Source organism: Rhamphochromis longiceps, linkage group LG20, assembly GCF_057381845.1.
Source record: "Rhamphochromis longiceps isolate RC_006_pf linkage group LG20, R_longiceps_female_GT1.1, whole genome shotgun sequence".
Taxonomy (NCBI): domain Eukaryota; kingdom Metazoa; phylum Chordata; class Actinopteri; order Cichliformes; family Cichlidae; genus Rhamphochromis; species Rhamphochromis longiceps.
The window spans coordinates 9845931-9858582 of record NC_140576.1 but is presented as its reverse complement, the minus strand read 5'-3'; the positions used below and the strand labels follow the sequence as shown (position 1 = coordinate 9858582).

The 12652-nt window shown below is 45.8% G+C and overlaps 1 protein-coding gene across 1 annotated transcript; it reads right to left on the bottom strand.

The window, feature by feature from the left end:
• Nucleotides 1-4616: 4616 nt before the first annotated feature.
• Nucleotides 4617-9031, bottom strand: LOC146644947 (uncharacterized; the record flags this gene model as incomplete). The annotated part of the gene is made up of 2 exons (XM_085394248.1): nucleotides 8734-9031; nucleotides 4617-4859 (listed from the first exon to the last, which is right to left on the bottom strand). Coding segments are annotated over exons 1-2 (417 nt in total), but the record flags the coding sequence as incomplete, so codon positions are not given.
• Nucleotides 9032-12652: the final 3621 nt, after the last annotated feature.

Genomic DNA, 12652 nt, shown 5'->3' with positions numbered 1-12652 from the left:
CTACTTTACTTGATCTTTTGAATCAATATCAGACTTTACCTGCTTTAACAAACAGGCCTGTAGTCTCTGATGTTACTTTTTTGTACTATTTGTTTTATATTTCATGACATATTTCTTTATTTTATATTTTTCTGTTGTATATCATACTGAATCATAGATCATATGACTGAATAGAAATATGGAGTATACTGAAGGTATGTTATTCTTCAATTTGGCATTTCACATTTTCAAAATAAGTAACTTAAATACTGTATTGTTTAGTGATTGAATTAACCAATAAAATATAATTTACATTAAACATTAAACCTACAAGTATTGCTTTTTGAATTGAAGCAAAAGTTCACTTTTTTTAAACACAGTACCTGCTTTACTAATTAAACAAATGCAAAAAAAATACAGCTTGGACAATAAATAATTTCTAGCAATATAAAGAGTGACTTTTTTTCTTGATAATGTGGATTCCTTAGAGATAGCCGTCACACAGAACTAGAGACCTCTGGTTTTATTTGAATTCCTCGCATCATTGTCAAATGATTGCTGGACGTTGTCGGCAGTCTGTGTGAAACTGCTGGCAGATTACAGCAGTTGTTTAGCACTTAAATGGAGGACGGTGACTTGTCTGCAAAAACTTTCTAACTAGTTGTCGAGTGATAGAGAAAATTGTAACAATGGCAACACAAAACAGAAACAGAGACAGTTTGTGTTCAAAGTAAAAGTTGTGCATTTTAAAACAGGTTCGCTGCAACAGTGAGACAGCTTTCACTTTGCAGGTGAACTTTCACTATCGATGCTCTACTTTGGACTTTTTCAGGTTTTACTGCCACAGCTAAGAATAAGCACATATGTGCAAATGGGGCACATCAAACCTTTATCTAGTGAAGAATAAACTTGAAGAATTTAAAATCTATTCAAGTTCTAGAAATTCAGATTTTTTTCCATGTGTGTCTTGTAAAAAAAAAAAAAAAAAAAGACTGAAAAATAAATTGAGTTTTCCTTTAACGCAGATTTAAACAGCAAAGTTTTATTTTGGTCATCAGTCCTTTTCTTGTTTCTTAGCCAGTGATGCAGCTGAGATTATATCATAGGATCTGTCATATACATGCCGAAACAGAAGAAGAACTGGCTGGTGTAACCCTAGCATGCCAGATGGCTGAACAATACTTAAAGCAAAGATAAGGTTGAGTGAAAATCTACTTTGTAATCTGAGTTTACGGTGACATTGTGATTTAGGGCAATGCATCAGATTGTGAGGCAGCACTTCTTCACCATTAGCTGAAGGTAAAGGTCAGGATCTAACAGCAAGGCAATTTATTTTTGCAAATACCAAGTCATAATAGGTTTTTTTTTCCCCCTCTCACCGCTGTGCTTAATATAACTGTGTGAGAAGCCTGTGTCATGATCAAATTTAAAGAGTACCTCAAGTACACTTTTAAACAGTTTAACAGGTAATGAAAAATATATCCTAGTAGGTATTTGTGGCCCATCTTGCGGTAAAACCGATACCTTTTGCATATATTCTGAAAATATACAGATGTGAAGTCAATATCAAATCCAGTGGATGGGAAACTAAAAAGATTGGCTTTTGGGGTCGGGGCCTCTACAAGTTTTACTCAGTTCTCTTTGTTTCCTTTCAAGGATGACATTGCAGAAAGTGCAATTTGTGGCACTTAACTTCATTAAAATCTGAGCAGGAAGATGTCCCAGCCCAGTCAGCTGGATGATTTACAGGTCTGTAAAAGTTGTTATTCCTCTAATAGACACTCTGTTCTTTGAACAAAAAAATAAATAAAGAAAAAAAAATCAAAATCAAAAAGAATATTAACATTGGTTTACCATCTTTTTAAAATACATTTTTAAAATGATCTGTAGGATCAAACATAGGTCAAAAAGATTTAAAACCAAATAATCAAAATGTGGGAGACTTTCAGCTTTAATTTAAAGTGTTTAACAAAACTATTCCAGACTTGCAGTAATCTTTACAGATATTCCCCCATTCTCACACGTTTTAAAGTAATCGGACAATTGATTGACAAGGAGTTTCAATGCCAAGAGAGGCCAGTTCCAAATATTGAACAAAGGTGCATTTGTTAGCTGTTTACTGGAAGTCAATAAGAGATCCAACAAGATGATGAGGCAAGTGAAGAAGCCCATCATTAGACTTAAACCCTAAAAAACCCCAAAAACAAACAAACACTTTTTAACTGCCATGGTCTCCCAGTCCTCCTGTGCTTCCTAGCCATTTTCAAACGGTCTCTCTTTTTCTCTTGTTGTTCTTTCTCTCCCACTCCTCTGTCTTTGTGAGTGTGTGAGTATGTTTTGTGATTTAACCTCCCCCTTGTGTTTTTCGGGGGCAGGACTTTTCCTGGGTTCTGTCCTTCACCTCTGCATACTTGGAGGTAATAACCTCACCTGCAAACTCTTCTTATCAGCTGTCACCACTTAAGGTTATGGAACCCTGCCAGTCATTGCTGGATCATTGAGCTAACAAGTGTTAAGCTACGTTCACACTGCAGGTCTTAATGCTCAATTCCGATTTTTTGATCAAATCCGATTTTTTTGTCTGCTTGTTCACACTACAAATAAAATGCGACAGCAAACGTGCTCTAGTGTGAACGCTCAAAGCGGCTCGCATGCGCAAAAGAAGACGTCACACACAACGCGCTCTGTTTAGACCCAGAGCAAACAGTATTGTTTGACTGATGGCCCTTAATATAAAGACTTCGGATTTTACGTTTCCCAATTTTTGCTTTAAGTTATTTTGTTATTTACATAATAATGTAAATAACCTAATAATGATCCTTATTGCTGTTTTAGAGAGGAGCGGTGCTTCAAAGGATAGTTGCAGATTTCTGTCAGAATCTGCAGATTATACAGTACAAATAACATGTTCACGTTGTCTTCCCAACAGTTTCACTGACATCCACACTGGATGGCCAGGAAGCGTTCACGATGTCTTCTCCGACGCTGATAATTAGCGTCTGTCTTGTGTCAGTGACGTAAAAGACGGATTTAATGCGACATGACCATTCAAACAGCAGTCGCTTTCTAAAACATCGGATATGTATCGGATTCAGTACCACATACAAAAGTGACCCAGATCGGATTTGAAAATATCGGATTTGTACCGTTCACACTGTCATACCATGATCGGATATGGGTCGCATAGGGTCAAAAAAATCGGATTTGATGCGCTTTCGCCTGCAGTGTGAACGTAGCCTTAGTAAAGTTGGCTGCCTTGCTTGAAAGTTTTCTCTGCTTTTCCCCTGTGAGTTTCTTACCTCGTTGTTTCCTCTGTGCAGAAACTCTAGAGATTGGAGTAAGAGAGAAATTGTCTGAGAGAGAAATTCTATGATGCAAGGAAGTGTGAAACTGCCTGTTTATTTGGACCCTGGACTTTAACCAGAAACCTTTTCCCCAAGCTCTTTTGAATCTTCTTGTTGTAAATAAACTTGTTAAAGTTTTCCCCAAAGTCTCCCATTTCAGTCCTCCCTGAACTGTGGTCATGACATTAACAGAGCAACAACAAGAACTTCAGTAGATCCTTAGTAAATTAGTTCATCTATAAAAGGGGTGGAAAACATACCACATCAACGGTCATGGTGGAGGCACACATGTTTTGCTGTCAGTGAATTCTTACTACAAATGTTATTTCAACTTAAAATCTATTTCTAATGAATTCACATACTATGAACATCTGTTTTTTAGAATGTAAGGTGAGAAGAACTGAGGGAATTTTTGAAAACCTGACTCTGTTTGCTGTTGCCTACATTGTAGATCGATAACTTGGTGTTACTCTAAAAAATGAATATAAAGAGGGGAACTTAATATCAGTTACATGGAGAAGGGAATAAATTAGGAACAAGTTACAATGATTCCTATTCTGAGCTTCGGTAGCTTGAATATACAGATCAGATCAGCGGGGCTGTGCTGTCTGCTGTTAATAAATTTACAAAACTAAATTCAACAAAACATAACCCAATATTACGTGTGCTATCATAACTCATTTCCAACTGAGTGAATGTAATCAGCATCATCGGCTTAAATGTAAACAGATGTCTGCTGTGTTTGATAAAGCTTAACACTGACCATGTGTCAGGCTCAGGAGGGACTCGGAGTCAGACCGTCACTAAAGTTCACGTTTTATTTACACACACAGACACCAGGTGCGAATATATACAGGTGAGGGGGCACAGGAAGAGGGTCTCCGGGAAGCACAGGCACGGGAAGAAGAGGGCTATGTACAAAATCCACTGAAGCTCAGGTAGCTCGGACTCCGGCTTTAGCTCACCAACGGCGGTCCTCAGGCTGGCGAGAATCCTGGCACAGAGAGGAAAGGCAGGTAAGTAGTGGCACGACAGAAACTCAGAAAAAGGTTCAGATAGGTGATGACAATGACGAGTGTTACACAATAATCCAGCGAGGAAGCACTCTCAGCAGCCGCCTTAAGAAGTGAGTGAGATGATTGCTTGCAGGTGTCCGAGCCAGGGGCTGGAGCCGTCATGACTCCGCCCCGGTAGAGCGCAGTGCAGGGGAGAGAGAGAGATGCAGCACAACAAAAACACTTGTAGCCATACAGAGTCAGCCGAGAAGGCACAGGGTCATGACAGTACCCCCCCCTCAACGGGATGCCGCCGGTGAAACTCGCGGAGCAGACCAGGAGCCAGAACCGCCGACCGGGGCACCCAGGAACGTTCCTCTGGCCCGTAGCCCTCCCAGTCCACCAGGTACTGGACGCCCCGCCCCCGCCGCCGAGAGTCCATAATGCGGGTGATGTTAAACACTTCCTGCCCATCCACGAGCCGGGCGGGCGGAGGGGGCCCGGAAGGAGGGCACAACGGGCTGGAGAGCACGGGCTTGACCTGGGAGACATGGAAAACATTATGGATACGCATATTGCGAGGCAGCTTCAGACGGACGGATACCGGATTGACCAGGGCCTCAATCTCGAACGGACCGATGAAAGCCGGGGAAAGTTTCTTCGACTCTGCACGAAGGGGAACAAAGCGTGAGGAGAGCCATACCTGTTGCCCAACTGTATAGGCAGGCGCAGGGATCCGGTGGCGGTCAGCGCTCTCTTTATTGCGCTCCGCCATCCGCAGCAGAGTGGCTCGGGTGGACCGCCAGGCCCGGCGGCACCTGCGGAAATGATGTTGTACCGATGGGACGGCATGCTCACCCTCCACGGCCGGGAACAGGGGTGGTTGGTAGCCCAATGAGGCTTCGAACGGCGACAGTCCAGTGGCTGAAGAGGTCAGGCAGTTGTGGGCGTACTCAATCCAGGGGAGCTGCTCGCTCCAAGTGGCCTGGTTGAGAGAGACGACACAGCGGAGTGCCGCTTCGAGCTCTTGGTTGGTACGCTCGGCCTGTCCATTGCTCTGAGGGTGGAAGCCCGAAGAGAGACTGACTGCGGCGCCGATCTGCATGCAGAACTCCTTCCAAACCCGAGAGGTAAATTGGGGTCCCCGGTCGGAAACGATGTCCATCGGAATGCCATGAAGCCGGAAGACTTGGGTGGTGAGCAGCTGGGCGGTCTCCAGGGCTGTAGGGAGCTTGGGGAGGGCGATGAAATGAGCCGACGTAGAAAAACGGTCAACAATAGTGAGGATGGTGGTGTTACCGGATGACGGTGGGAGCCCCGTAACGAAGTCCAGCGCTATGTGAGACCATGGCCGTCCTGGCGTGGGGAGTGGTTGAAGAAGCCCGGCGGGTGGTCGGTTGGGACGTTTGTTCCGGGCACACGTGGTGCACGCCATAACGTACTCCCTGGCGTCCTTGTCCAAGGTGGGCCACCAGAAAAACCGCTGGAGGAAGGTGATGGTGCGGCGGGCTCCTGGATGACAGGTGAACCGGGCAGTGTGGCCCCAGTGGAGTACCTGAGGTCGGACAGCAGCAGGGACAAACAACCGACCAGGGGGGCCCGTCCCCGGGTCGGGGTCAGTATCCTGGGCCTCGCGCACGAGAGCTTCGATCTCCCATGTGACAGCTCCAATAACACAGGTAGCTGGAAGAATCGGTTCTGGATCGGAGTCTCCTTCCGTACTGGAAAACTGACGGGAGAGTGCATCGGGCTTCACGTTGCGCGACCCTGGTCTGTAAGTGATGGTGAAATTGAATCTTGTGAAGAAGAGGGCCCACCTGGCTTGTCGTGAATTTAGGCGTTTGGCGGACTGGATGTACTCAAGGTTCTTATGGTCGGTCCACACGATGAACGGGTGTTCCGCGCCCTCAAGCCAGTGCCTCCACTCCTCCAGGGCCAGTTTGACCGCTAGCAGCTCCCGATCACCGATGCCGTAGTTCTGTTCTGCGGGTGAGAGACGACGAGAAAAGAATGCACAGGGATGGAGCGTACCTTCAAATCGTTGAGACAGAACTGCTCCCACTCCAGAGTCCGAAGCATCCACCTCCACCACGAACGGTTGCCTGAGGTTGGGCTGACGGAGGATGGGGGCGGTAGTGAACTTCTCCTTTAGTAGGGAAAAGGCCTCCTGAGCAGAGAGGTCCCACTGAAAAGGAACTTTGGGAGAGGTAAGCGCAGTGAGAGGTGAGGCGATCTTACTGTAGTCCTTTATGAAGCGTCGGTGGAAGTTGGCGAATCCTAGGAACCGTCGGAGTTGCTGGCGGTTCGGCGGTTGAGGCCAGTCCACCACGGCCCGGACCTTCTCGGGGTCAGGTTTGAGATCCCCCTGAGAGATGATATAGCCAAGGAAGGCCACCGTGTCAACGTGAAATTCACATTTCTCCGTTTTCACGAACAACCGGTTCTCCAGGAGGCGCTGCAGGACCTGCCTCACGTGACTCTCGTGCTCCGCCTGGGACTTAGAGAAAATGAGAATATCATCAAGGTACACAAAAGCACATCGATTAATAAAATCCCTCAGAACATCGTTAACAAGGGCCTGGAAGACCGCGGGCGCATTGGTTAAGCCAAAGGGCATGACAAGATACTCATAGTGTCCGATATGAGTGTTGAAAGCGGTCTTCCACTCATCTCCCTCCCGGATCCTCACCAGGTGGTAAGCGTTTCGCAGGTCCAGTTTGCTGAACACCGTGGCCCCCTGGAGTAGTTCGAAAGCAGAATTAAGGAGGGGAAGAGGGTACTTGTTCTTTACTGTGATCTTGTTGAGGCCGCGGTAATCAATACATGGCCGGAGCGTCTTGTCTTTCTTTGCAACAAAGAAGAAACCTGCCCCCACGGGGGAGGATGACGGGCGAATTAACCCAGCAGCCAGAGCGTCGTTGACGTATCTCTCCATGGTTTCCCTTTCGGGCTGTGTGAGGCTGTAGAGGCGGCCAGAGGGGAGAGGCGCCCCAGGGAGAAGATCAATGGCACAGTCATAGGGCCGGTGTGGTGGAAGCGAGCCCGCCTCATCCTTACTAAAAACTGCTGCGAGGTCATGATAGACGGAAGGAACCGAAGACAGCTCTGGTGACTTTGAAGGCTTCCCGGGGGGGGGGGGGAGAGGGAGCAGATGGCGTGGCGGCCCGAAGGCAGGTCATGTGGCAGCCCACACCCCACCCCATAACTTGCTCCTTCCTCCAGTCGATGTGTGGGTTGTGTTGTGAAAGCCATGGATAACCTAGTACAAGCGGGGTTACTGGAGCCTTAAACACACAGAAACAAACGTTCTCAACGTGGTTACCGGAGAGAGTGAGTGTGACAGGTAGGGTGACGTGCGTTATGTCAGGCAACCGGTGACCAGACAGGGCGGACACGCGGAGAGGATGAGGCAGTGGTCGTGTGCCAATGCTGAGCTTGGAGACTAGCGACGCATCAATGAAATTCTGTTCTGCACCAGAGTCAATTAACACAGAGAGGGAATGGGACAACGACCGGAGGGTGAGTTTAGCAGGCAGCAAGAGACGGGGAAGAGGCTTGTTGCTGGACAGGTCGCCCACCAGTACCCTCTCAATTACTGGCGGGCGCCTCCTTTTGCCAGCGCCGGGCAGGCAGAGATGTAATGCCCCTTGCGACCGCAATACAGACACTCACCCGCGGAAAACCGGCGTTGTCGCTCCGCAGGGGTGAGTCGAGAACGTCCCAGCTGCATGGGTACCTCCTCCTCAGTTCCAAAAGCTCTAGCCTCCCGTGCGTCGGGTTGGGGCTCCCGAAAAGCCAGGGGCTCGCGAAACTGCTGTCTTCGTGAGCTCTGGCGCGCCCGCAGGCGATCATCCACCTGAATACACAGGGACATCAAAGCATTTAGAGAAGCAGGAAGCTCCCGCATCATTATCTCATCCTTGAGCTCTTCGCGGATATTATTTAACAGAGTGGTCTTCAGGGCCTCAGGTCCCCATTTGGTCTGTGCAGCTAGAGTCCAGAAATCAACAGAAAAGTCAGCCATGCTTCGCCTACCTTGCTTCAGATTAATCACGATAGCCAGCTGCCTCCGTACTAGAGCCTTTATCAAACACCGACTTGAAGCGTGACAGGAAGTCGTCATAAGACATTCCGGGGCAAGCCTGCAGCTGGGCCTGGGCCCAGGCCAGGGCTCGATCACGTAGTAGCTGGGTGACGTAAGCGATCTTAACCCCGTCAGAAACAAACACATGGGGCAGTAATTGAAAGTGCATAGAACACTGCAACAAAAATCCCGCACATTTTCCCATCTCCCCAGAAAAAGCCTCAGGTGAAGGCAAAAGCTTATCCAGCGAAACCGCGGAGGCTACTGACGCTACCGCGCTAGCAGCCTGGGTAGCTGTGGCTGTTGTAGTGACGGCAGGAGCGTGCGTTACCTGGGGAGGGGCCGCGGGAGGCTGGTCCTCGGCCAGCGGAATCCGTTGGGCGAAGGCCTGCGTTAGAGACGCCACGTCTCCGCTGAGCTTCACCAGCATTTGTTCGTGTCGGTGCAGAAGCTCCTCCAGAGACATGGGGGCTGTCGCTGCCGAGGCTGGGCCTGCTGAGTCCATAGCGGTGGCTGGATTATTCTGTCAGGCTCAGGAGGGACTCGGAGGCAGACCGTCACTTAAGTTCGTGATTTATTTACACACACAGACACCAGGTGCGAACATATACGGGTGAGGGGGCACAGGAAGAGGGTCTCTGGGGAACACAGGCACGGGAAGAAGAGGGCTAGGTACAAAATCCACTGAAGCTCAGGTAGCTCGGACTCCGGCTTTAGCTCACCAACGGCGGTCCTCAGGCTGGCGAGAATTCTGGCACAGAGAGGAAAGGCAGGTAAGTAGTGGCACGACAGAAACTCGAAAAACGGCTCAGATAGGTGATGACACTGACGAGTGTTACACAATAATCCAGCGAGGAAGCACTCTCAGCAGCCGCCTTAAGAAGTGGGTGAGATGATTGCTTGCAGGTGTCCGAGCCAGGGGCTGGGGCCGTCACGACTCCGCCCCGGTAGAGCGCAGTGCGCGGGAGGGGAGAGAGAGAGATGCAGCACAACAAAAACACTTGTAGCCATACAGAGTCAGCCGAGAAGGCACAGGGTCATGACACCATGAACATCATAGCCACTCTGCACCAGTCCAACATAGTTCATCACTGAGAGCTTCAGTGATAGTTTTAAACTTCCACTCTATCAAATCTCACTGATGAGTCCTTATCTTTAAAAATAATCTCTTTTCTTAACTTGTTCTGCCTTTTTTTTTTCATATCTTAAGGGAGGAAACAACACTGGTGATGTCAGTGAGTTCTAGTTTTTGACCAATTACTTTTGAGCATCTGAAAATGGTTGACTATTTATGAAAATAGTTGAAATTCCTTGATAGTTAATACAATACTTTTGTTAAACCCCATGAATTAAACCTTAAAGTCTGCTCTTTAATGGCATATTGATTGTCTGGTTTAAAACCACTGTGGTGATGCACATGGGATGCCAAAAAGTGGCATCCCATTCCATGGGAAATAGTTCCAGCACTTTTTCACAGGACTCCAGTCTTGCTTTAACTCTAGAATAAAAGCAAAATTACATTTGGCACTGTGGGGAAATATGGACTACTGTAGGTCAGTATTTGTAAGGCAGTTTTATCCACATAAAGTTAAACAGACCCCCCGTATATAAGCTTCCACAAAAGGAATCTAAATTAGGAAGGGGAGACAATATCCAACCAGCGGGAAGAAAAGTTTCTAAAATAGTTCAGTAAAGCCTCAAAAGTTGGATAAAAGATTGATAAAATTGCAAGGGGATGAGACATGTACTGGAGCCAAGCTGTGATCATCTGTATCAAGAATCCCTTTAGTAAACCTACAGTATTTAACCCAAAAGAAAAAAGAAAAGCATCAGCCGCTCTGACAGCTCACGGTATTAGGAGAAGCAATCACTGTGTAGTTATAAAACTCTTTCATTTTTACAAGACAAATGACACAGAGGAACCTGTTACCTTCTTAGTGAGAACAAGTGAAAGAACTCTTCATAGCTAAAAAAGTCTCTTGGCAGAATACAAACTGGCAGGAAATAAAGCTGGAGGCAAAATGACAATACAGTAGTCAATGAAATATCTTCAGATAATACACTAATTTATTTTCTTATTTAGTCATCAACAAACTAACATTTTGTCACAGTCTCGTCATCACATGCTTAATAGCAATGCACACCAGTTCTGCTGCCAACGGCATTCCAAGCATATGTAAACTTCTCATTCCTCAACATTAGCCTGCTTCCGCTTTGATCACAAACTCTGACAGGTCTGTGGCAGACAGCCGCCATCTTTTTATAAACAAATGAGTCATGCGGCTTGGTCTCTCATCACCAGAGCCTTGCCTTAAGGCTGAATTAAGGCAATAAAAACTTCAGGGTGGGGTTGTGAATGAGGGTCGGGGAGCTGTTGTTTGTATTTGTTTCACAATGACAAATTATATCATGTGACAATAATTCACAAAAGCACTGCTACAAAATGTTGGCAGAAAACAAAAATATCTCAGGATATTATTTAGGATACTGAAGTGGGGATGTTATACAAATAGGAAACTTATCACAATGCTTCTACAATCAGTTTGTGTAATGCGTTTTCTTGGGTAGCATAATCATCCCGGAGTGCCTGAGTTACATTACAATAAAAAAAAACATGGCTCCCTGCATATAGATGGCATTAAGGGCTTTAGAGACAAGTACCCAGCTCCTCTGTCCCCTAAACAGGTGGCTCCTTACAGTATTAACTGTCAAACGTTGGTTGGTTGGCTTTTAGTTTTAAATAGTTTTCTCCACAAAAAGTCCAGAATCCTTGTCTAAAAGGGCCGTTGCACCACAGGTCATCAGAGATCAATCAACAATCAATTAAAACAATCACACAAATAGAACATTTACATTAGTTAGCAAGAGCGCTATTTCTTGACATGATTTCAAACTGACTCCTCCATAGTGACTAGCTGGCAGTAAGAGATGAGCAAAAGTTTGGTAGTGCAAACTAGGGCTGCCCTATGGATCTGTCAAGCCAGCCCTCTAAAACATAAATATGTCGTAGCCCGCTTAAACTATAACTTTTTTTTTTAAAGATACTGCTGCAACCTCAAAGACTTGACTATTCAGAGCGCATAGCAAAATATGTCCACTCATCCAATGAAATATTTTGTCTTTTGAGATTTGCTGTCTTGAGTCACATGTGAAGATGACAGCACTGCCAGGCATATTCCCTTCTTGCTTCTTTTTTTCCATCCTTCTTCCCTTTGTCTTTTTCGATTCTTGCGTTTCTTCATTACCCAATCCCATTGCCTCTGTCTTCTCTCCTCCTTGCCACTGACCCTCAAAGACAGAGTGCCCTGTTTTGTCTGTCTACCATTGTCCACCAGCACAAGAATACCAATGACCGTCAGCTTAAAGCAATCAATTCCTTCGAGGTAGATCCACTGTTTGCCTGACATCAGCCTCCCTGATTATTGTCTCAGAAAGCCAGCTGATCGATAGCAGCCACCACCTCACCTCCACCACAAAAAGCTGGCATCACACTTAAAGCTCCATTTTCTAAAATGCTCCAACAGTCATCAACAGCAGTTTGAAACCAGAGTTTCATAAAATCCTGAAATCTTCCTTCAGAACTATGTCAATCGGTTATGTTGTGAATAGAGTTGTTAGAAGAGGGATTATTTGTACTCCATTGAATAAAATAACTTAACAGTCGCAAAAGACCTCAGTGCGGTCCCAAAAAAAAAAAGAAATTTCTAACTTTCTTGGCAGATGAGCAATATTGGCAGTGCTACAACAGGGATGCAGTGAGCAAATGGGGGCATTAAGATTCTGCCAATGTTCTGCAAATCTTCACTGATGTGCTGGGTTACTGAGGGTGACGTTAAACCACTGAGCAGTAATAGTCTTCAATGGAACTACAATAAAATAATATGATTTTAAAACTTAAAGAAATATTTTTTCCTTCGTTCTGCCAAGAGGTAATATGACTGATTATTTTTCTTCATGCTTCTCCTATGCTTCAAAACATATACTCTACTACCAATGTTCTACAGTGCGTACCTTTTTTATGGTTTGCTCATGTGCTTGTTTTTTCTGGCGTGACATGTAATCTCTTAACTTGCATTTATGACTATAACAATTTTCAGAAGTACATAACCCATGATTTCCATGATAGAGTCATTCCTGTTTCTAATGCAGTGCTGCCTGCGGACCTGACTATTTCAGTCCTGCAGTATTGGATCGCAGCCTTTACAGGGATTTCTGTGGATAATCTGAATGTTTGAATTCCCAATGCAGTT